The 26,091-nt window shown below is 43.9% G+C and overlaps 1 protein-coding gene across 1 annotated transcript; it reads left to right on the forward strand.

Moving 5' to 3' along the window:
* The first annotated feature begins 690 nt into the window (after positions 1 to 690).
* On the forward strand, positions 691 to 24,893 carry LOC128828116 (C-type lectin domain family 17, member A-like). Its single transcript, XM_054012500.1, has 10 exons — positions 691 to 766; positions 6,575 to 6,625; positions 7,573 to 7,710; positions 7,917 to 7,967; positions 8,744 to 8,869; positions 10,656 to 10,718; positions 11,738 to 11,827; positions 12,258 to 12,427; positions 13,606 to 13,715; positions 23,304 to 24,893. Exons 1-10 carry the CDS (start codon positions 691 to 693, stop codon positions 23,437 to 23,439), a joined length of 1,011 nt encoding a protein of 336 aa, XP_053868475.1. The 3' UTR covers positions 23,440 to 24,893.
* Positions 24,894 to 26,091: the final 1,198 nt, after the last annotated feature.

The following is a 26,091-nucleotide window of genomic DNA, read 5'->3' on the forward strand; positions in this document are numbered from 1 at the left end:
GGCATAAAAATACAAGCGTCCCAGCACACTACTACTGAAAAATGGCTGACTTTCTCATTGTTCTCATGTAATTATAAAATAAATCAATTGGACTATAAATACTGTACTTACATTTCAGTGTGCAGTACATAGAGCAGTATAAATAAGTCAGTGTCCGTATGAAATTTTAGTTTGTACCGACTTTGCTAGTGCTTTCAATGCATCCTGTTGTAAAACTAGGCAAATACCCAGATGAGTTGATGTACCCCTTGGAAGACCTGTGCGTACCCCCAGAGGTACGCATACCCCTGATTGAGAACCACTGCTCTTCAAAGTGTGGGCAGTAGACCCATGCAGTTCACAGACCAGGTGGCCGCCTCACCACCACTCCTCCAGCCGCCCCACGGCCATGCACCCCGCGGCGGGGTTGTGGCACAGCTACACTCCATGGCACACAGCATGGTCTCCCCTTTTACCTGGCTCAGTGTGCACAACTGAGCTCTGCTGCATTTCATGCTATTTGCATAACCTTATTTATCCGAGCCCCGGCAGAGAGAGGAACTGAAACTGAGGGAGTAACACAACTTGCCCTGAGCGAGATACTGAGCGCAAGGGAGTGCTTCAAGCAGAACTGGCTCTGGGGTTGGGGTGGGGTGGGGTCGGTTGATTCAGCAGCAGCCCACCTAAGCCCCTGGTCCCCAGCAATAAGGAATGTCTCAGCAAGAGCTCTATGGGAATTGGCTGTGCCCTCCACCGTCACCAGGGAAGAGACTGGTGAGACAAACAGGTAAAGACAAAGTGGTTGGAAACAGTTGGCACCATCTGTAGCCAGGCTTAGAAGGGGCAGATGTATGTTGTGTTGCGGTTGTGTGACGTGTGCAGCCATGTGCATTGTGGGGTGTGGGCAAGGAGCATATACCTACAGACATGTGTGCTTTGTGTGTGTGTGTACATGTGTAAGCCCCATTAAATGTGGATTATGTGGAGGGTGCATATGCAGTTGAATGTACTGTGCTTTGTGTGCAGGACTGTGCACATACCCATGTGCTGGTGTGTGAGCGAGTTTTGCGTCTGTGTGTGTACATGGGTGTGTAGTACATCCATCTTTCTGTGTGCAGGGCTGTGTGCGTTCTGTGTGCGTATGCAGAGGTGTGTGCCATTTGTATGGGAAGAGGATTGTGTGTGTGTAAGTATGTGCAAATGTATATGCTGTATAGTGTGTGGTCGTGTGTGTGTGTGTGTGTGTGTGTGTGTGTGTGTAGCATAAAAGAGTGCAGATATGTGTGCTCTTTGTGGTGCATATTTGTTCAGAAGGGAGAGGGGTAAGATGGGATAAGGTCAGTCCACCATAAACACAATACATCTCCCACTCAAATCTAGTGGTAGCTGGGGAACCCCACTGTGGTTCTCACTTGCATCAGTTTAGATCTTTGTGGAAGAAAATGACTTGGAAAATAACTGAGGAACCATAACCGACTGTGGGCTGAATTCTGCTTTCACTCAAATGCAGGCAATGGGCTGATGGTGTTAGCAGGCCTAGTTCCTCTGGAGCTAGTAGAATTGAACTGCTTGCATCCCGGTGGAATTTAGTGGGGCTGGATGTGGCCAGATCCCAAGCTGGTATAAATTGTCATCACTCCATTGACTTCAGCACAGGACGCGGATTTACCCCAACTGGGGATCTGGACCTTTGTCACTAAGGGCATGTCTACATCAGGAGATATTTTAATTTGAGGTTTACATTTGGGAAGAGTGCAGAACATCAACCGTTACAAAGTTAACTTCTTCCAGTGAATTGGCAAGTAATTAACTCCAGGTCATAAACTCTATCGTAGACAAGACCTGAAGGTAGAAATAATATTCAAATGTCACCGGGATCAGATATGTCATGTCCAAGACTCTAGGACAGATCCGAGAGGCCTTCAAACCCATACAGATCCTGGCTGTGCTGTAAGATTGAACTGTGTTTTAACAGTTTCTGGGAAGAGCATAACTGTAACCCCTGACCTGGCTGGATTTGTAGCAGGGATGGGATGTAGGAGGCTCAAGGGAGAGCAAAATCTCCCCAGCCACGTCCGGACATACGACTTCCATGCCCAAGGCAAAATGCTTCTGAAGAGCAAATTTGTTTCCCTTTTGGAATACGCTTCGCATCAGATATTTTCTAGGGCTGTCAAGCAATTTAAAAATTTAATTGCAATTAATCGCGCGATTGATCGCACTGTTGAACAATAATAGAATACCATTTATTTAAATATTTGTGGATGTTTTCTATTTTCTATTTTCAAATATATTGATTTCAATTACAACAAAGAATACAAAGTGTAGAGTGCTCACTTTATATTTATTTTTGATTACTGTAAAAAACAAAAAAAATCGTATTTTTCAATTCACCTCATACAAGTAGTGCATTCTCTTTATCATGAGAGTCGAACTTACAAATGAGGAATTATGTACAAAAAAATAACTGCATTCAAAAATAAAACCATGTAAAACCAAGTCTGCTCAGTCCTATCTCAGTCAATCGCTCAGCAAATAAGTTTGGTTACCATTCGCAGGAGATAATGCTGCCCGCTTTGTTTACAATGTCACCTGAAAGTGAGAACAGGCATTCGCATGGCACTGTTGTAGCTGGTGTTGCAAGATATTTACATGCCAGATGTGCTAAAGATTCGTATGTCCCTTCATCTTCAACCACCATTCCATAGAACACAGGTCCATGCTGTTGATGGGTTCTGCTCGATAACGATCCAAAGCAGAGCGGACCGATGCAGGTTCATTTTCATCATCTGAGTCAGATGCCACCAGTAGAAGCTTGATCTTCTTTTTTGGTGATTCGGATTCTGCAGTTTCCACATCTGAGTGTTGCTCTTTTAAGACTTCTGAATGCATGCTCCACACCTCGTCTCTCTCAGATTTTGGACAGCACTTCAGATTCTTAAATCTTGGGTCGAGTGCTATAGCTATTTTTAGAAATCTCACATTGGTACCTTCTTTGTGTTTTGTCAAATCTGCTGTGAAAGTGTGAAAATGAACATGTGCTGGGTCATCATCTGAGACTGCTATAATATGAATATATGGCAGAATGTGGGTAAAACAGAACAGGAGACATACAATTCTCCTCCAAGGAGTTCAGTCACAAATCTAATTAACGCATTATTTTTTTAATGAGCATCATCAGCATGGATGCATGTCCTCTGGAATGGTGGCCCGAAGCATCAAGGGACATACAAATGTTTAGCATATCTGGCACGTAAATACCTTGCAATGCCGGCTACAAAAGTGCCATGTGAACACGTGTTCTCACTTTCAGGTGACATTGTAAATAAGAAGCAGGCAGAAGTACCGCCTATTAATGCAAACAAACTTGTTTGTCTTAACGATTGGTTGAACAAGAAATAGGACTGAGTGGACTTCTAGGCACTAAAGTTTTACATTGTTTTGTTTTTTAGTGCCGTTATGTAACAAAAAATAATACATATGTAAGTTACACTTTCACAAGAAAGAGATTGTACTACAGTACTTGTATGAGGTGAACTGAAAGATAGTATTCTTTTGTTTATCATTTTACAGTGTAAATATTTGTAATAAAAATAATAATATAAAGTGAGAACTGTACACTTTGTATTCTGTGTTGTAACAGAAATCAATATATTTGAAAATGTAGAAAAACATCCAAAATGTTTAATACATTTCAATTGGCAGTCTATTGTTTAACGGTGTGATTAATCGCGATTAATTTTTTTAATCGTGATTAATTTTTTTGAGTTAATCGCATGAGTTTGCGGCGATTAATTGACAGCCCTAGTAGTTTCAGAGGGCAGTTATCATGGAAACCTTCCTGCTACACAACCTTTAGTCCACCAGCCTCCACGGGAGATGGCACTAGCTGAGTTCCGTGCTTTGCCACCATTGGATAATTAGGGCCAGATCCCCAGTTAGTGTTATTCTAGACTTGTCTGCCCTAGAAATGTTTGTTGCTTTAACTATATACTGGTATTTCTAAAGTGGAAAACCCCAGGTAGCATGAATGCAGTTATACCAGCATAAAAGTCTTTATCCTGGCATAGCTTCTTCTGATACAGGAAGAAGAATAAGCTATATTGGTATAAGGCACCTTCCAACCAGTATAAATGCATCTACATTGAGGCTTATACCAGAATTTGGGTAAAAAAAAAAATCACGCCCTCAACCGACAGTTATACTGGTCACAGGTTTCAGAGTGGTAGCCGTGTTAGTCTGTATCAGCAAAAACAACGAGGTGTCCTTGTGGCACCGTAGAGACTAACAAAGTTATTTGGGCATAAGCTTTCATGTGCTAAAACCCACTTCATCAGATGCATGGAGTGGAAAATACAGTAGCAAGTATAAAGAAGAACAGGAGTACTTGTGGCACCTTAGAGACTAACAAATTTATTAGAGCATAAGCTTTCGTGGACTACAGCCCACTTCTTCGGATGCATATATGCATCCGAAGAAGTGGGCTGTAGTCCACGAAAGCTTATGCTCTAATAAATTTGTTAGTCTCTAAGGTGCCACAAGTACTCCTGTTCTTCTTTTTGCGGATACAGACTAACACGGCTGTTACTCTGAAAGTAGCAAGTATATATACCACAGTACATGAAAAGATGGGAGTTGCCTTATCAAGTGTGGGGTCAGTGGTAATGAGACAATTCAATTAACAGTAGAATACCAAGGGAGGAAAAATCACTTCTGTAGACTCATAGACTCATAGACTTTAAGGTCAGAGGGGACCATTATGATCATCTGGTCTGACCTCCCGCATAATGCAGGCCACAAAGCCGTCCCTACCCTTTCCCTTGACTCTGCTGTTGAAGTCCCCAAATCCTGTGGTTTAGAGACTTCAAATAGCAGAGAATCCTCCAGCTAGCAATCCCTGCCCCATGCTGCGGAGGAAGGCGAAAAACCTCCAGGGCCTCTGCCAATCTACCCTGGAGGAAAATTCCTTCCCGACTCCAAATATGGTGATCAGTAGAACCCTGAGTATGTAGGCAAGATTCTCCAGCCTGACCCTCATTAGCCATTATACTGTTAACCAGCGATGGCACGCTGTTCCTTTGACTAAAATCATGTTATCCCATTAGACCATTCCCTCCATAAACTTATCTAGCTTAATCTTAAAACCAGACAGGTCCTTCGCCCCCACCGTTTCCCTCGGTAGTATAATGAGGGTGGCCCATTTCAAACAGTTGACAAGAAGGTGTGAGTAATAGTAGGGAGAAATTAGTATGGGGAAATTAGTTTTTGTAATGACCCATCCACTCCCACTTTTTATTCAGGCCTAATTTGATGGTGTCCGGTCTGCAAATTAATTCCAGTTCTGCAGTTTCTCATTGGAGTCTATTTTTGAAATTTTTTTGTTGAAGAATTGCCACTTTTAAGTCTGTTATTGTGTGACCAGGGAAACTGAAGTGTTCTCCTACTGGTTTTTGAATGTTATAATTCCTGATGTCAGATTTGTGTGCATTTATTCTTTTTTATAGAGACTGTCCGGTCTGCCCAATGTACATGGCAGAGGGGCATTGCTGGCACATGATGGCATATATTACATTGGTAGATGTGCAGGTGAACGAGCCCCTGATGGTGTGGCTGATGTGGTTAGGTCCTATGATGGTGTCCCTTGAATAGATATGCGGACAGAGTTGGCACCGGGCTTTGTTGCAGGGTTTGGTTCCTGGGTTGGTGTTTTTGTTGTGTGGTGTGTAGTTGCTGGTGAGTATTTGCTTCAGGTTGGGGGGCTGTCTGTAAGCGAGGACTGGCGTGTCTCCCAAGGTCTGTGAGAGTGATGGATCATCCTTCAGGATAGGTTGTAGATCCTTGACGATGCGCTGGAGAGGTTTTAGTGTGGGGCAGTAGGTGACGGCTAGTGGCGTTCTGTGACTTTCTTTGTCAGGCCTGTCTTGTAGTAGGTGACTTCTGGGTACCCTTCTGGCTCTGTCAATCTGTTTCTTCATTTCACCAGGTGGGTATTGTAGTTTTAAGCATGCTTAATAGAGATCCTGTACTGGTATAACTCTTCTAGTGTAGACCAGCCCTCGGTGTTGCTCTCTTGGAGTCAATGAGCCAGACTCCAGTTGAAGAAAATCAGCTGTCGTTCCACTGAAGTAAATGCTGATTTACACCTGCTGAGAATGTGGCCCATAAATTGTAACAACTTTTTCTTTGATGAGTTTCACCTCTTTTTTTCCCCCTGTTGGTGAACGGTCTCAATTTCTGTCCTAATTATGTGTTATCCAAAATGATTTGCTGGTCAACTCCTCCGCTTGTAAGACCATTTGCCATATTCTGAAATCCAAGGACACATGGCATCACTTCCTTTCCCTGACTGGATAACTGTATCTCCATGGATCAGGTTTCTAGTAGCAAAGGTTCACGCTTACAGGTTCAAAGCTCTCTTACCAATGCTGCTTTAGTGGGATGTTGCCAAAGAGCAGCTGCAGTGAAGATGATTTGGTTTCACCAGCTTGAGGGGCTGCCTCTCAGATTGTGGTGTCAGCATCAGATCCTGCAGGGGTATCCCCTAGAGAATTCTCACTTTCTCCAAACACATACCCTTTTCCTTCCTTGTTTGCAGGGATCTACTTATTAGCAGGGGGACCAGCACATGCAAGTCACTTCAGATCTGGTGAGTCCATATTACTTCCTCCTCATGTTCCTTGGATCAGGCTTTCTGCATCTGGGCCAGAGCAGAGTCCTGGGCCACAGCATGGTGCAAAGCGAACCTCGATGAGATACCAGTGTAGAGATAACTCTACTCCCAGCTTTGCTGGTGATTTATATGCGACCTTGGACCTCTTCTCTCTTTGTGCCTCCGTTTCCTCATCTGTGAAACGGGTGTAACAACTTCAAACCCACCTTCAAACAGGTGCTTGAGATCTGTGCATAAAGGGACTGATTCTCCTGTCCCACACGCCAGTTTTATTATTTGTATTACGATAGCACCTCAAAGCCCCACCTGCAATCAGGGCCCCATTGTGCTGGGTGTTGCACAGCCACATCATCAGAGACCATCCCTGCCCTGAAGAGTTGACAGTCTAAATTTACAAGACAGGCAAAAGTGACGGGACAGCGGCAGGAAGTGATTCGCTCAAGGTCACATGGTGGGTCAGAAGCAGAGCAACAAACAGCACCCAGGGTTCCTGAGTATTAGACTAGTGTCCTAACCACTAGGCCACAGTGGCTTTCGGCTTTGCTCCGTAAACTAAACCTACTGGACCAGCCAACATCTCCTCACTTCAGCAGTTTCTACAGATTTTCTCCATTATAAGGGAGAAGAGAATGGGGCTCCAAAAGAAATGAATAATATAATCATCATCCTTCTAGCAGTGAAGAGGGCAGTTGGTGAAATCTCACTGCAGGTGTTCTGTAATTCCAAAGCGACTAAGGGCTCCATGCCCAGGATGTGGAATCCCCTATGAATGTTCTCAGATGCAAAGGATTTGCTCTCATCAAAGTATATTAGCTCATTGGGCCAGATCCTCAGTTGATGTCATTTGAAGCAATGCCCATTTATACTGTCTGAGGATTTGGCCCTGATTACTGTACTGGGGTTAATTCTTCTCATCTATTTAGGCTCACCTGATAGTTTTTCCAATGAGGAGGATTATGACGATGTGTCCCTGTCCGAGACGGGAGATCACATGCAAAGGAGGCTACCAGCTTATCAAGACAATACAGATGTAGCAAGTCAGAGAAGCAAGGAAAGCAAAGGTAGAACCTATATCTCCTCCTGTTTGCTCCCTAGCCTGAACCGATCCCTGGTGAAGTCAGTGGGGATTCACCAGAGATGGGTTGGGGCCCACGACTGCATGTGGAGTTACACTCCCAGCAGCGGCGTGGCCTGGAGAAGCCTGCATATTTGATCGTGGGCGAATTGACGCTTCCTCCAATGCCTGCACTTTCCTTCCTGTTTGCAGGGGTTTACGTGCTAGCCGGGAAGCCAGCATCTTCAAGTCTCCCAAGGACAGGTTAGTTGGAGTTCCTGCAGTCTCCTGTCCCTTGGACTCTACTCCCTGTGTTGCTCTGGGTAATTGGATTCATATGGGCTACGGGGCAGCCATCAGATGGGAATGACTTTTGGTTGCTATAGACCTGGAATCAATCGATCTGTCTAAAGGTTTTATCCTGCCACCTATATCTGACCACCTTCCACATAAAGTTAATAGTATTAGCAGAGTCCCTAGTGGACTTCATGGAGTCTCTACCACTTCTCCTTTTTGGTTTGGATTGGGACTGATGCCCTAGAGATTAAAGTCCTCATATCCATTTTCCCTGACACCCCACAGCCAACCCCATGCCTGGGGACAGACTGGAGCCAATGCCTGAGAAGTGAAAGGTCCTGTGTTCCCTTCCCCAACCTCTGTCTTCTGATCTAACCATGAGACTCCACTCACCTCTCAGAGCTGGGGAGAGAACCCAGGAGTCCAGATGCCCAGCCCTAACCATCAGGCACCACTCTCCTCTCAGAGATGGGGAAAGAGTGCAGGAGTCCTGAATTCCGGGCCACACCCAGATGTGACCACTAGACCACACTGCTTCCCATTACTCATTTAAAAGAGCGAGCCAGTATCATTGTTTTCAGTGCAAGCCAACATGATTCTGAAAAGTTTAAATAACCACAAAGTCTTCCTTTAACATCAAGAGCCTGGGTGAAACCCTGCCCTGGGGTAAATGATTCCGGGATCCGTCCTGCTAGGAAATGCTGAAAGCACAGGGAGGTACTAACCAGTGCTGCTCTCCACAGCTGACCCCATTCCTGACGCCAACCAAGGAATAGGCTACAGACCGAAGTCCATTGTGACACTGTATCTCCTGATGGGCATTTGTTTTGCAATGTGGGCAGTTCTCCTCTCACTGGCAGTGGTGAAATGTAAGTTTCAGCACAAGTTAGTATGGACACCTACTTGGGGGGGGGGTGAGGGAGGGGCCTACTGATGTTATTCTCTTCTCTGAATTAATATATTTGTGCTAGGACAGGCATGCGACAGGGGCAGAAGTGGGGAGACAGCATCACAGATAAGCAATTAACAGAAAAAAATCCATTGCTATCACCTGCTCTCACACACACACACACACACACACACACACACACACACACACACACACACACACACACACACACACAAAACACCATCGACACACACTGATCTCACAGTGGTGCCAAAGCATCCCCAACCCACACTGATCTATTATCCTAGTGCCAAAGCATGCACACACATGCGCGTGCACGCGCACACACACACACCACTGATTTCAGTGCCACTCATGCCAAAGAGCCCCCAGTACGCACACTAATCTCAGTAGCACTGGTGCAACAGCACTATACTCTGTGTCTCGGATCTGTTACACGAGCGTAAATCCAGAGTAACTCCAGCAAAGTCAACAAGGAGTCTGGTGGCACCTGAAAGACTAACAGATTTATTTGGGCATAAGCTTTCGTGGGTAAAAAACCTCACTTCTTCGGATGCATGGAGTGAAAGTTACAGATGCAGCGAAGTCACAACGCTGTAAGCCTCATGTGATGTTGTCCTGAGCCCTGACCTGACCTGGTATTACTTTACACCCGCCTTGCACGGATGTAGATAACTGCACAAGGTTCAGGGCAACAGGGGCTCAAGCCCTACCCATACTAGCAACACTACTTTACCACTGAATGTTAAATGGGCTCGTGCTATCACTGAACATGGAGAATGGGGATGGGGGAGTGCGACCAGCAACTCCAGACAAATCCCTGCTCCAGTGATTCACCCATCAGGTCCTCTCCAAGAGAAAAGTGAGTGCCATATCCTCCTTCCCCCTCTTCCCCCGCCCCTCCCCCAAGTGTTCTTATAATTATTTATTATTATTACTTGTATTACAGTAGCTCCTAGAGAACCTGACCAAGATCAGGGCCCCATTGTGCTAGGCACTGTACAGGAATATAGAGAAAGGCAGTCCTTGCCCTTTCAATCTAAATGGATGAGGGTACATGTACACAGTAAAAAAAACCCAGAACCTACGGCAGCGGTCTCAGACCAGGATCAGTTGACTTGGGCTTGTGGGGCTAAATATAGCAGTGCAGATGTTTGGGCTCGGGCAGGAGCTGGGCTCCAGGACCCTCCCTGGTTTCACAGGGCAGGGTCCAGACTGATCCTGAATGTCTACATTGCTAGCTTTAGCCCTGCAGTGTGAGACCCGTGAGCCTAGCCAGTTCACCTGGGCTCTGAGACTGGCTACCACAGGTCTTTTTTTTTTGCTCTGTAGACATACCCTAAGAAAGACAAAGGGTGGGAGGGACTCCTGTCAATGCAGTCAAGTCCCATCCCAGCAATCCCACACTTAGGGATCAGATACTGCTCTTGGTTACAGTGGTGTAAATCTGGAGTAACTCCACTGGGTCAGATACTCAGCTGTGTAAATCAACGTAGCCCCACTGACTTAAAGGCATAAGCCAACCTCTCATTATTGGGTGGTAGGAGGAAACTTCCCCTGGAGGCAGGTTATCACCAGTGCACCTTCCCCCAAAGCAGCGAGCGGAGGCTGCTGTTGGAGACAGGATACTAGACTAGATGAGATTCCTGATAGGATCCAGTGTGGTCATTTCTAGCTAGGTGAGGATCTGGCCTATTTATTTTAGCATGAATGGAAAAAGCCATATTCTTTTGTTTCCTTTTTAGACATGGAGATGTCAGAGGAGTTAAAAGTTTTAAACTATAACCACTCGGAGAGGCTAATGAACGGTAGGTTCTGGGACTCTAGCTAACACGTCGTAGGTACTTCTGGTTCAAAGTGGAAAGTGCTGGGTTTGAATTCGGGGTGGGTGGGTCAATTTGGCCATGCTAATCCTTTCAGGAATCCCTGGCCCATCTCTAGCACCACCCACTGAAGCATCTCAAAGCTTTTTGGAAATAATGAAAAAAGCGAAACGATCTGATTCTCCTTTCATTTATATCAAGAAAAGAACCATTCACTTCGATAGAGTTACTTCTGATTTACACCAGAATTCCACCTTTGGACCTGATTCAGCTCTCACATCAGTTTATATTAGTGTAGCACCACTGACGCCAATGGAATTAGTGCAGGTGCCCACTGGTTTAAGTGAGATCAGGATCAGACCCGCTGAGCTTAATGGAGTTACTCCTGATTTACACTGGATAGTATGAGAGGAGAATCAGATGGAGAAACTGAAGCTGCAAGAGGCGAAGGATTTGGTTATGGTCACACAAAGAGACTGGGCACTTAGAAGATCCTCAGCTGATGTAAATCAATAAATGCCAATTGACATCCATTGAGGCTTATTGTTATCCCTTATCTGTATTGTGGTACCACCCGGTGGCCCCATCCCTACTGTGCTAGGCGCTGTGCAAACATATAAAAAAAATCACGGTCCCTGCTCCAAACAGCTTACACTCAAAGGCAAGAAAAATCAGATGAAAACAACAAATAAATGGTAGGAGCACATGATCACAATGAAGGAATTAAGGATCTGGCCCATCACGAGGCAGTCTGCCTCTCATGGAGCTGAAACTGAATTTCAATGATTACTTGCATTACACCAAAGTCAGGGGTCCGTTGTGCTAGGCACTGTACAGGCACATGAAAAAAACCCGCCCTTGCCTGCACAATCTAAAGAGAGAGGGAAAAGAGACTTGCCCAAACTAACAGACAGAGGGGGGACTAGAACTGAGATCCCTAGCACAGCACCTCATCTGCTAGACCATGCTGCCTACTGATTCATCTGATGCTTTGCACTTTTCAGTGGTGCAGGACCTGGCTGATGCACGAATAGAGCGAAAGAAAATCCAGACCAACGTGAACAAGAGCTATAAGGAATTGTTGGATTTGACAGGTACATCAGGGATATTTTCATCACGGGTATTTTCTCATGGTCTGTTCATGGTACCGGTGAAAACTCTGTTGATTGTTATCAATTTTACCCCAAGAAGCCTCAAAGGGGGCTGGTGAACGAAAGCCCGTTTCTGCTCTTGTATAAATCCAGAGTAACTCAACAGAAGACTACTGAGTCACTTTGAGTTTATGGCCGTGTGAATAAGAGCAAGATTTGGAGAAAGGAAGAGTCGAAGGCAGGCAGATTCCAAATAAAAAAGGATTTACAGGTCAAAATGGTTCATGGGAACAAATTGGAAGACAGTGGAATGGCTGGAAAACATGTGACACGCTCCCAGTGAGCCACCTCACTAAATAAGCAAAAAGTTGCTTTCTGCATAAGCCTTTGTTTCCAATGCTAAAGCAATGCTGTCCTGAATTCTCCCTTACAGCATCCATCTGCAATGCGTTCCCAGAGCCTATTCAATGTGCAGCCAGCTGGAAGAAGTTTGGGAAAACATGCTATTACTTTTCAAATACGACTACAGACTGGATGGGTGCGAAGCAGTTCTGCACTGATCAAAAGGCTTCCCTGGTTATCGTTAACAATGACAACGAGCAGGTAAGCTATCCCCGCTGTTTGCTGTAGTATGCCATTCACAATGGAAAGAGTGAGGCCTAAAGATTCTGCGTTCAGCTCCATCCATGTCAGTCCAGAGGAACTCCAGTCAATTCAGAGGTATTTCACAAGTTTGCACTGCCTCATCTTCCTCTCTGACTGATGTAACTTGACTGGCTGCAATTAAGTTGTGGAAAAATTGGAAAGAGTCCAGCGGAGGGCAACAAAAATGATTAGGGGTCTGGAGCACATGACTTATGAGGAGAGGCTGAGAGAACTGGGATTGTTTAGTCTCCAGAAGAGAAGAATGAGGGGGGATTTGATAGCAGCCTTCAACTACCTGAAGGGGGGTTCCAAAGAGGATGGAGCTCGGCTGTTCTCAGTGGTGGCAGATGACAGAACAAGGAGCAATGGTCTCAAGCTGCAGTGGGGGAGGTCCAGGTTGGATATCAGGAAAAACTATTTCACTAGGAGGGTGGTGAAACACTGGAATGCGTTACCTAGGGAGGTGGTGGAGTCTCCTTCCTTGGAGGTTTTTAAGGCCCGGCTTGACAAAGCCCTGGCTGGGATGATTTAGCTGGGAATTGGTCCTGCTTTGAGCAGGGGGTTGGACTAGATGACCTCTTGAGGTCCCTTCCAACTCTGATATTCTATGATTCTATGATTCTATGATTCTAAGTTACACTGACGGGAGAAGAGAATCAAGCTTGGGGTAGGAGTTTGTGACTTTCGTCACAAATGTGATTTGAGATTTGACCAGATCCTGAGATTTGTAAATCAGCATAGCTCTACTGAAGGCGATGGAGCTCTGTCAATTTTTGAGAATCTGGCCCTTTTGACTTCAGTAGAACTACACCAGCTGAGGATGTAGCCCTGAAAGCCCATCTGTGCTTCTTTTAGAGCACTGGGGAAGAGGCTATGGTGGGAGGACGTTTGTCAGAGACATGCACCCTGCCCGACTGGGAACTCCCAAACTCATCTCCCCTAAGGCAGTGAAAACACATTCAGAAGGCCGTGACTTTTGATCGCTAGACAGCTGGCTGACTTACAAGTGAAAGGCTGTTGAGATACCATGCCGATGGATGCATTGGAATTGTACAGACTGACCGCTCCGTTTCACCTTGCCAGACCCCAGAGCCATCATGCTGGCCTTCTTCATATTAAATTCTTTTCCATTCTAGGCTTTCTTGAAAGACTGTAATAAACAGAAAAGGACATACTGGCTGGGACTGAGTGATGCAGAGGAGGAAGGGAAGTGGCAGTGGATAGACAATAGCCCGTATTCTGTCAGGTAAGCCCCTTCTCATGCAAATCCTTTAATCAGAAAGCTAGTCCCAGTCCTCGGGAGTTTTGAAGCCATTGATATGTCTGTTTTGTCTCTTATCTCATGAAAGGGGACTGAGTAGGATAGGCTCAGAACAGGCACTGACCCTGGGAAGCAGGGATGCAAAACTGGGGCTGGAATATTAGCAGGGGAGGACTCTTTTACATGAATTTAGTGCCAATAAAAAGTATCCCGGAGACTGAAGTCCTTTGTTTATCTGCAGAGAAGGTACAGCCCATGCAGCAGCCAAGAAAGCCCCCCTTCTGCCCCGGCTGTTCCTTGCCAATACGCCTCTCCTCTGCCCTGGAGGGACTCCTCTGGTGTGAGAGGGGAGTTCAGTCTCCACAGCCTATTCCATCCTTGGCCTCTCTGCCCCGATGGCCAACATATTTTTGTGAGTGAGTGAGTTTCTCACAACATCCTGCCTGTCCCAATGTTGGTACACAGGGCGGAAACCAGTCTCTTCCATACTTATGGTCTTGAGATAGCCTATTCTGCCCTCCTTGCTAAGGGCTCTTCTTCGGGTTTTTCTTGGGATTCCTCACACCAGTCAGTTTCTACTTGGCAGCTTCATGTGGGAATCTATGTGTTGGCATTCAGAGTACAAGCCCCACATATGTCCAGCAATTCCTTCTGATTCTGATGGAAATGAGCTGCGAGTTGTTGATTTCTCAAATATCTTCATTGGTGATGAAGTTTTTTTTTTCAATCAACTCCCAGAATCTTTCGTAGGCACTAAATTTCCAAAGTTGTCTAGTTTTCCGTCTAAGATTTTAGTAAATCTCCAGGTCTCGCAGCAGTATGTTAGCACCGAGATTACATTTCAATGGAAAATTCTCAGGTTTTGTTCTAGTACTATATCTCTTTGATTTCTATATGTTGCTGAGTTTAGTAAGTGCTGTGGATGGCTTTACTATCCTTGATGTCACTTCCTTCTTGAGGCCTCTGTTAGCTAACTTTCTTGACATTTTTGCATTCTACTGTGATGTTACTGCTTGACATCTGGGTTTCAAGGATGTTTGTTTTAGCATAATTAATTCTGAGCTCCACTTGACGTGCTATTTTTGCCAAATTCTCTGTCTTTGTTTTTAACTTTCCAGGGATATTGCTCAGTAACGCAATATAATCAGCCAAGTCTGGGTCTTCTAGGCATTTTGCCATCTACCCATGCTATATCAGTGTTTGTGTTGCTAATACACTTCTTTCTTCATTACACAGTCTATTGCAATGCCAAACAATGGTGGAGATCAAATTCAACCCTATTTCATGCGGTCCACACTGAACCAGTCTGCGGTCTGGTTGTTCACCCTTACAGAGCACTTTGCATGGCTTTGATGTTGCTTATGACTTTAACTGGGATTTTGTAGGCCTGAAGAATATTCCACAATGTATGTCTGTGCAGGCAGGCAAATGCCTTTTGAAAAAAGAAGAAAAAAAACCATCAATAAAATGGATGAAAGGTGGAGTTTGCTATAAAGGTTCTAAATGTGAATATCTGATCTACATAGGAACTTTTGGGCCTGAATCCAACTGCTTCTTCCCTAAGCTTTGCATCCACTACCTCTTTCATTCTGTGTAGTATCGCACTGCAGAAGGCTTTCCCTACAACAGAGTAATGTAACTCCCCTCCAGCTGTTACAGTCAGGAAGATTGCTCTTTTTGGGTATTCTGACAATGATTCCATGATTCCACTGGTCAAAAGGAAGCCCCCTTTTCCCCAAATGTCATTGAACATCTGTCAATTTTGGTAGTATCAAATACTTTCAGCATTTCTGCTATAATTTGGTCATCTCCCACCACTGTTACTTTTCAGATTTTTGACTTCAGCCTGTACTTCTGACATCTTTATTGGATTGTTGTTAATGTGAAGTTGATCAGCTTCCCGTGTTTCATCAAACATGGCGCTGAAATGGGCCTGGGTCTATTGACGACTTCTTTGAAATGCTCTGCTCATCTGTTTTATCGGTTCTACTTCAGTTGTAAGCCTTTTTCTGTCTGCTTTTTATTGGCCCATGTCTGGTTTTGAAATTTTCACACTTGTTTTTAGTCACTTGGTAAAAAGCTCCGTGGTTTCCTAACATAGCAGCAACAACAGCAACTTCAACTTCAGCCGCTAGGTCTTCAACGTATCTTCCCTTGTGTTGCGTCATACTGTTTTTTCTGCTTTCTTATACTCCTCTTTTGGCTCTTGCCAATAGTTTATTGGTCTTAACATTCAGTTCTTTCCTTGATGAGATACCACATCTCTTGGCTTATCCAATTCTTGCTCTGTCTATGTTGATAACCAACTGTGACTGTTGCAGCCTGAATCATATGGTTTCTGAGCACTTCCCATTTTTCTTCAGGTCTGTGTCTCACCTCTCTCTGCCTCTGTCAGTGCCTCAAGCCTGTTTCTTAGTTCAAGTTGGAATTTCTCACACTACGCTTTTGCTTTCAGTTTTATACTGTTGATTTTCCTTTCCCGCTTTCTGCTTAGCATTGATCGTTCTCAATTTTAATTTCAGTTTAGCAATGCAAAGATTGTGGTCACCATTAACATCTGCTGCTCGATATGTCCTTACATCTTAGACGGATTACTTGGATCTTGAGCTAGTGTGGATGTGATCAATCTGACTTTTCATTTTGCCATCTGATGAAATCCAGGTTTCTGTGTGTATTCATTTGTTAGGGAACAGGGTACTTGCAAGAACCAGGTCGGTGAGCAAGCACAATTCAGTGAGTCTCTCACCATTTTGGTTAATGGTTCCCAACCCATGCTTCCCCATTGCTCTTTCCATTCTCGAGTTGTCACATCCTATTTTAGCGTTAAAGTTTCCCATCACAAGGAGGAAGTCATGTATAGGTATTCAGTCAATCACACTTTGGAGACAATTGTAGAATCCATCTTTATCCTCAGCACTATGTTCCTTTGTTGGCACTGTATGATGGACATTCTTAGGAATCTGGTTTGGAATCTGGCACATATGATGTTTTGGTTAATCAGTTCCCAGCCAGTGAGTGATTTTTCAGCAGAATCTGTCAAAATGAGAGCTACGCCCCCGAGTGTTGTTGTCACTATGACCTGAGTAAATGAGATGTTTCTTCTCTGGCTTGAAACGCTTCTTATCCGCACCTATCAACCTGCTCTCACTGATGCTCAAGATTTCAAGTCTATTGTTGTCCCTCTATCTCATGACCTGCAAGATCTTTGATGTTTGAAACATTGTTCTCATATTCCAATGACCAATTCTGAAGGCCAGCATCAAACTTGTGGGGTCCTGGCTTCCCCCAGGAGCCTTCTTGCAGCATGAGGGGGCAGCAGTGTTCATTTCTACTGAAATGTTGAGATATTTTTACTAGGCACAGTTGCCAACTTTCTCGTGGTAAATAAGCACCCCGACTTTCACAAGTCAATCCCATTTCAAAACAAGGCCAAAACAAGCCAATCCCTATGAACTAGGGATGTCAAGCAATCAAAACAATTAATCACTCAATTAATCACACTGTTAAACAATAATAGAATACCATTGATTTAAATATTTTTGGATGTTTTCTACATTTTCAAATATATTGATTTCAATTAGAACACAGAATACTTTTTATTACAACCTAATACAAGTACTGTAGTGCAGTCTCTTTATAATGAAAGTTGAACTTACAAATGTAGAATTATGTACAAAAAATAACTGCATTCAAAAATAAAACCATGTAAAACTTTAGAACCTACAAGTCTCACTTTCAGGTGACATTGTAAATAAGAAGCAGTCAGCAGTATCTCTTGTAAATGTAAACATACTTGTTTGTCTTAGCAATTGCCAGCAAGTTAACGAAGTATGGGCTGGATGAATGGACCATAAGGTGGATAGAAAGCTGGCTAGATCGTCGGGCTCAACGGGTAGTGATCAATGCTCCATGTCTAGTTGGCAGCCGGTTTCAAGCGGAGTGCCCCAAAGGTCGGTCCTGGGGCCGGTTTTGTTCAATATCTTCATTAATGATCTGGAGGATGGCGTGGACTGCACTCTCAGCAAGTTTGCGGATGACACTAAACTGGGAGGAGTGGTAGATACGCTGGAGGGTAGGGATAGGATACAGAGGGACCTAGACAAATTAGAGGATTGGGCCAAAAGAAACCTGATGAGGTTCAACAAGGACAAGTGCAGAGTCCTGCACTTAGGACGGAAGAATCCCATTCACTGTTACAGACTAGGGACCAAATGGCTAGGAAGCAGTTCTGCAGAAAAGGACCTAGGGGTTACAGTGGACGAGAAGTTGGATATGAGTCAACAGTGTGCCCTTGTTGCCAAGAAGGCTAACGGCATTTTGGGCTGTATAAGTAGGGGCATTGCCAGCAGATCGAGGGACGTGATCATTCCCCTCTATTTGACATTGGTGAGGCCTCATCTGGAGTACTGTGTCCAGTTTTGGGCCCCACACTACAAGAAGGATGTGGAAAAATTGGAAAGAGTCCAGCGGAGGGCAAGAAAAATGATTAGGGGGCTGCAGCACATGACTTATGAGGAGAGGCTGAGGGAACTGGGATTGTTTAGTCTGCAGAAGAGAAGAATGAGGGGGGATTTGATAGTTGCTTTCAACTACCTGAAAGGGGGTTCCAAAGAGGATGAATCTAGACTGTTCTCAGTGGTACCTGATGACAGAACAAGGAGTAATGGTCTCAAGTTGCAGTGGGGGAGGTTTAGGTTGGATATTAGGAAAAACTTTTTCACTAGGAGGCTGGTGAAGCACTGGAATGGGTTACCTAGGGAGGCAGTGGAATCTCCTTCCTTAGAGGTTTTTAAGGCCCGGCTTGACAAAGCCCTGGCTGGGATGATTTAGTTGGGAATTGGTCCTGCTTTGAGCAGGGGGTTGGACTAGATGACCTCCTGAGGTCCCTTCCAACCCTGATATTCTACGATTCTATGAATTGGCTGAACTAGAAGTAGGACTGAGTGGACTTGTAGGCTCTAAAATTTTACATTGTTTTGCTTTTGAGTGCAGTTATGTAACAAAAAAAACCTGCATTTGTAAGTTACACATTCACGATAAAGAGATTGCACAACTGTACTTGTATGAGGTGAACTGAAAAATAGTTTTTCTTTTGTTTATCATTTTTACAGTGCAAATATTTGTAATCAAAACTAATAATATAAAGTGAGCACTGTAGACTTTGTATTCTGTGTTGTAATAGAAATTAATATATTTGAAAATGTAGAAAAACATCCTAAATATTTAATAAATTTCAATTGGTATTCTATTGCTTAACAGTGCAATTAATCACGATTAATTTTTTAAATTGCAGTTAATTTTTTTGAGTTAATCACGTGAGATTACTGCGATTAATCGACTGCCCTACTAAGAACCCCAACACTCTATGCGACTAGATCCCCCCAGCGTGCAGTCTGGGACTGTGGTGGGCCCACTGTGCACCCCTGACTCTCTCCCCCCCCTTGTTCCTGCTTGCCCCTTGCCCCTGCTTGCCAGGAGCCGATCAAAAAAAAGAAGAAGCAACAAGCTAAAAGCCAAAAACTAGCCAACAAGCAACTCACAAGCCAATTAAGCCAAAAACAAGACCAATTTCTGTGTTTTTTTCGTGGGTTTGGCATGTCTGACCAGCAACCCCAGCATGCAGGAAGTGGGGTTCCATTATGGTGGTTAGTTGTTATTCTTCTCCATTGTTATATGGACTTGTCCCTCTGGTAAATGAATTGACACTAAGGGACAAATTGTGACTTAGCATAAGTGGGTGCATCTCTGTGGATTTGCACCTGCTTTCACCAGACCAGACTTTAGTCCTAGGGATTCATTTCACATAGACCACCAAAGAGCCATCAGATGGGGACATCTCCTGGTTGTTTAGTCAACTGGTCTGGACTGACCCAGTAATTTAGAACTGGAACTCTCCAGTGTCCAATCTCCCCTGCCTTGGAAGAACTCTTGCTGGAGAGTTGCCACTCTTGCCAGGGTTTGAGTTGTTCTACAGAACCTTTCCCACCTACAGCTCCTTCCCAGTAAGTGCCCTCCCAGTGCCCTCCCTACAGTGCCCTCCCAGAGCACCTCCTTTTGGTACAACCAAGCCCTGCAGGCACACTTCCCTCAGTTCCCTGTACAGGGATTCAGAAATAAATTACTCACCTCCAGAATCTTTAAACAATATTCCCCTTTTCCTGGGGTCTAATTTATTTATTATATACACATAGGTCTTCTGATTTTCAGTTGTAACGGATAAAGACTGATAAAACACCATGATACAAAAAGAAAAAAAATCCCTGTTTATCGGAATAAACACTGGAAAATATTACTTGTATCTAAGGGCTTGTCTGCACAGAGCAGTAATTGGGATTATGGGAGTTGGGATGGGTGATTTCTAAAGCCTACTAATGTGTTGTGCGTTAATTGGTCCATGTAGACCCTGCTGGTATGGACTAAAGGTTCCCAAGTGCGCTTTAATGTAGTGCTGTTTGAAACAACACTATGTTAAAGTGTGCCTAGGGAATATTACAATATATACACATTACTAATTACAGTACATATGAAGAGAAAGTCCCAAAAATCCCCAATGTTTGTAACTCAAATATTGCTAAAAATAAATCCCCCAAATTGAAATGAATAAACCTCACAAACTAGAAGCCTTATTAATACAGCTTCACCCAAAATAGCTCAATGTTTGGTCCAGCGTCTTTCCAGCCCTCCTTCTTGGGATGGGGGATTTCAGTCCTGGCCTCCCTGGCCCATAGAGTCTCACCTCAGAGTCAGGGGTTTTCCTAGGTCTCTTTCTTGGGGCCAAGGGGATTTCCTGTCAAGCTTCTCCCACAGCTTCCCTTATAGGGCTGTGTTTATTACCTCAGGCCCACTGTGGCTTTAAACCTGCTTCTCCTCCAGCTGGTCCTTTTTCACATTAGTCCGTTTTCTCCCTGGACTGGGAGAGCTTAGCTGACATCAACCTTCCACTTCCTGCAGTGTCTCCCTGTTTTGAGGGAGGAGGCCGACTATATCCAGACCTCTTTCCCAGAGCTGGTTCTGCTTGGTTAGGAGAGGGTGAAGCCTTGCCTCACCATCTCTACAAGACTTCTGGTCCTGGACTCTTAAAAGAATAGCACAGGTTTTCACCAATCACAGACTCTTCCCTGGGACCAATTCTCCTTTCCCCACAGCTGCCTTTGTCATTTTCCAAGAACCTGGGGTACTAAACCTTAAAAGGACGACACCACAGGATAGGGATGGGATGACCCCAAGGCCCTACTACCCCGACACTGCAGGGAAACCATTGACCCATTGATATGCCTGGCATTAATTCCCCTCTTGCTAACACCAGTGCAACTCCAGAAAGCCAGATTCCCAGCTCATGTAAACTGGCATTGCTCCATTTACATGTCCACTTACATGAGATGAGGACCAGAATGTACAGATGACGGGACTTACTGGTGTAAGAGGAAAATCAGGTCTGTAGTGTTATCAGTACCAGATTTACCCTGGCGCTGGGCCCACGTTCCAAAGGGCCCTGGCCCGGCCCACTCTTCTCCTCCCCCCCTCCAGTCCTCACTCCTGCACCCCCCACACATACCCAGCCCCACCCTGAGCACCAAATGGAAGCTGCCCCAGGTAAGCGCGCCACACCCCAACCTCCTGCCCCAACTCTCAGCTCCCTCCCTCCCCCTAGCTCCTGGCCAGACCCTGCACCCCAACCCCCAGCCTGCTCCTACACCCTAAATCCCTACCAGACCCTGCACCTCCAGCCCTGTGCTCAGTGCAGAGAGAGACGAAGAGAATGGGCTAGAACCAGGGAGAAAGTTGGCACCCGCTCTATGTGTGCAGGGGCGGGGGGGGATCCTGTTTAGCCCCTCCCCAGCCCTGCTGCACTTACAGTTTACCCCCAGCCCCTCCCTTGCTTCAGGGACCAACCCTAGCTCCTGCCCTGCTGTGCTTTTGCCCCCGGCCCCTGCCTTGCTCAAGTCAGCAGGGACTAATCCTCCCCCCATGCCCCACTCTGCTCATCTTGCCCCTGGCCCCTGCCTCACTCCAGCTGGGGACCAATCCTTCCCCCCCACCCCGCCTCACTGTCAGGGTGGATAAAAATCAATGACTTTTTAAAAAAAAATCAAAAAATCGGATTTTTTTATTTAAATGGGCCTTTTGAGGGGAAAAAACTATTATATCTCATCATGGAATAGGGATTATAAATTCTAATTCTATAGTATGAGACAAGATATTCATGCAAAGTTTTGTAAATGAGTTCTAATAGTTCATGGATTAGGGGCCCAATCTTATGGGTTCCACAGGCTTCTTACAGAGTATTTAGGTTAATCTTTCTATCTACCCAATGGGACTCAGTGCTCAGTCTAGAAGATACCATCAGAGATGCTTAGTTTTGCAGTTCTCAAACTGTGGATTTGTGTCTCCAGAGGTAACAGGCTTGTTCACAGCAAAAAATGTTTTAAAATAAATAAATAATATATAGTGGTGAGAAATAACAGACCTCAACTCTATTGCCCCTCTGCAAATTTGTGTACACAGAGTCAATCCCTTACCTCTCTTTAAATGTGAAAAGTTTCAAAAAGTTCAATGAATAGAAGATTGGTGGGGGCGGAATAGATCTGGACAAGGAGAAGAAGTCTGGAGATAAACGTGAGAAGCGAGGGACATATGCTTTTTTGTTAAAATATTATGTTTGCTGTTGAAAAAAAAAATCCAGAATACGTAATGTTGTTGTTTTAGTTAAATAAACAATTTAAATGTCTGTGCAGTGATGTTCTCCTCCTAATTCAGCCGGGCACGAAAATCCTCCAACTATTAATGATTAACCTGTTGAATTGGAGATAGTTCACCTCCCAATGCTTTCATAAATATCTGCTTCAATTATCTTTGGTAAATGAAATAACCAAACAATCATTCATTTTCTGATATAGCTGTAAAACTCATCTGAAAAGTTTTCAAAATAAATCACTGTTTAAAAATGCATAGTGTGTACCTTCTAAAAATGAAGCCTACATCTATCTCTGAGTTGTGACGAATATGTTTTAAGATTATAACAACAAACAAGAATGCACTTTTATGAAGAAAACCCTGATTAAATCGAGTCTTCCTGACTAGTGATTTAAATCATGATTTAAATCAAATCCACCCTGCCCGCTGTGCTCTTGCCCCTGGCCCCTTCATTCCCCAGGGGGGGCCCACAAATATGTTTGGCGCCGGGCTCACAAAAAGTTAATCCAGCCCGGGTTACCTTCTCAGAGTAAACTTTTGGTCTCCATTACACTGGAGTAAATCTGTAATCTCTCCATTAACGTCAATTTGGTTTACTCTTACACTGTTACCAGAATATGACCCATTGATTTAATCTTAAAAACTCGATGAATTTGTAGATATCTGTCTCTTCAGTGGAAGAGCTGTATTTAATAAAGGGGGCTGAGATCTACAAAATCCCTCCTTAGCGGCTACAGTTACTGGCACTGCCCTGAGAGGCGTGAACTTTTCCCATTTGTCTTAGTGGGTTTTAACTCTGGAGCCTGAAAGTGACCTTTTAAATGTCAACACAATTTAACTACATCAGCAGACTCTATGTGGCTTTGTTTTTCTTGGCAGCTTTTGGAACTTGGGGGAACCAGACATCCAGGGTGAGGAGGAAGACTGTGTCTACATGAGTTCTACTGGGACATGGGGCGATTCCAAGTGCTCCCAGCCCAATTACTGGATTTGTGAACAGACATGGATCTGCTGACCCACTTTTCAAACATGCTGTCATTATGGGATTGAGCACAAGTCCTACTGCTCCTCCTGCACCTGCTCAGTGGCTGACAAGAACTCACTCCAGCTCCCCAATAGCTGAACTGAAGATGACGTTTCTCCTGATTGTTAATAGCGCTCTCCTGCATGCTAGTTAGGGCTGTAGGTTCAGGGGTCCAAGTGGTCCCAAAAAAGTGGCAGTATTATACCTCAGCCCTGCTCACTTCCTCAAGCTTTACCCATAAAACACAGAGCAGCTACACACTTCAGCTAAAATTATCAATAGTTGAAATGTAACTGTGCTGACACGTAAATGGCCACCATTAGGCTTCAGAATCAACACCCACTTAAAACAAATGAGGAAAGTTCATGCCTCTCAGAGCTATGAGGCCCAATTCTTTACTTGCATCTGTTTTAAACCCACGTAACAACTGATTTCAATGTAGTTACCTGTGCATCAGTAGTGTCTACTTAACTCTCAGAAATTATGGCTTCTATAGACTAATTCTTATACTTCAAATCCACTCCTCAAAAATATGATAGTGTTGACAAGACCCCTTAAGGGGATGCAGCCACTTCACTCATACCATATATTTAGGCTTGGCAGAATTAGGTTGTTTTTATATATACAATTTTGAAAGATAAATAGTATCAATGTTTATTTAAGTATTTAAAAAAAATTATCAATGTAAATTTTCACAGTTGTAGAAAATTATGGGCAGGTCAGACAATATTTATTTTACGACAGTAGATAAATTAAACTAATGGAGACATCCTAACTCCTAGAACTGGAAGGGACCTTGAAAGGTCATCAAGTCCAGCCCCCTGCCTTCACTAGCAGGACCAAGTACTGATTTTGCCCCTGACCCCTAAGTGGCCCCCTCAAGGATTGAGCTCACAATCCTGGGTTTAGCAAGCCAATACTCAAACCACTGAGCTATCCCTCCCCCTATTTTGAATGCAGACATTCAAAAAGTTAAAACATTATCACCATTAAAAACACAAATTGTCAATGTCACATGTCAGAATATACAAAGTAGATATCCTTAAATCAAACTCTAATATATGCTCAAGCCGTATTTTCTTACTTTATCTATCTGTAAATTCTGATTATTAGCAATGACATTTTTTTGGGCGGTTTATTTGTGTACTGTGAAATTGACATTTACCAACATTGAATGATAAACGTTGAATCCTTCCAAGTTTACATATATTCCTCCTTCACTTTCTATCACTCCATGCAAGTTGCATCTCTCCCTGCCTTAAGCCATGTCCTTTCATTCATTTGTGGAATAATAATTATGTGATTCTGTAGCTAGGGTCAAGTTGAGTTTTGCCCTTTAAAACAGGGATTCTGCTTTATTGTTATGTAGAAAGAACATAGCATATTTTCCTCAAACGTGCAGAAATTGTAACGGAGCACAGAATGGATTTTCTGAGGGTTTACAAGTAAATCTGTTGACTAGTTTGGATTATAATCAATTAAACTTGTGTCCTTTTAAGAAGTGCAGTGCACATTGCCAGACTTTTTTTTGTACTGAATGACAAAATCATCTGTTGCGACAAACTATCTGTTTAAAGATTGACCTAAGTGCTCTAAAATTGACGTTTGTTGGATTTCTTTAAATTTGGGGTGCCTCAGGAGGATGCAGGGTAGGATTAGTGATGCAAATTTGGAGTCATTCAAGCCAGGGATTCCAGAGATATAAGCCTGGAAAAAATAGCTATTTTTAAAAAACGGTTTCTAGGTGGGTGGCTTTTTTTGCAGAGAGCTAGAGCTCAAACTATTGATGGGATGCAGGTAAAAATGGTCTCAATCTATTGAGTTTTACCCAAGGTAGTGTGTTGTATTCACTAAATCTTTGGCACCCTTAAGACTAACAGAAGTATTGGGAGCATAAGCTTTCGTGGGTAAGAACCTCACTTCTTCACTTGTATCTGAAGAAGTGAGGTTCTTACCCACGAAAGCTTATGCTCCCAATACTTCTGTTAGGCCTGGTCTACACTACGGGTTTAGGTCGACTTTAGCAGCGTTAAATCGAATTAAGTCTTAAGGGTGCCACAGGACCCTCTGTTGCTTTTTACAGATTCAGACTAACACAGCTACCCCTCTGACACTAAATCTTTGGGGGACCCAAACTGAGAACAGTATTTAAGAAAATGTACATTTTTACACTGTATGTGCACCAATACAAAAAAAAAAACCCATCTGGACAGTTTCCATGCCAGTTTTTTATATGCTTTAATCCTCGACTCTTATAAGAGCTCTAAAATCTGCATAGTGAATTGGATTGCTTTGAAATCTGGTGTGCCTCATGGTGGCATAGGGTAGAGTTAGGGATCCAAATTTGAGGTCATTTGGCCAAGGAGTTCCTGAGTTACAGGTCCCCTCCAAAAAAATGGTTTCCTTCTTTAGCCTTCTGCTGTTAATCTGAGAAGTATTAATGACTGGATGAATCTCAGGCTTGGTCTTCACTACAGAGTTAGGTCAATGTAAAACAGTTTACATTGACCTAATGCTGTGAATGTCTACACTACAATTTTGCTCCTGCCGATTTAAGTCACCCACTACACCGACTTAATAACTCCATCTCCACAACAGGCATAGCACTTAGGTTGATAGAGACACTGTATAGACACAGTATAG

Source organism: Malaclemys terrapin, chromosome 23 (genome assembly GCF_027887155.1).
Source record: "Malaclemys terrapin pileata isolate rMalTer1 chromosome 23, rMalTer1.hap1, whole genome shotgun sequence".
NCBI lineage: Eukaryota > Metazoa > Chordata > Testudines > Emydidae > Malaclemys > Malaclemys terrapin.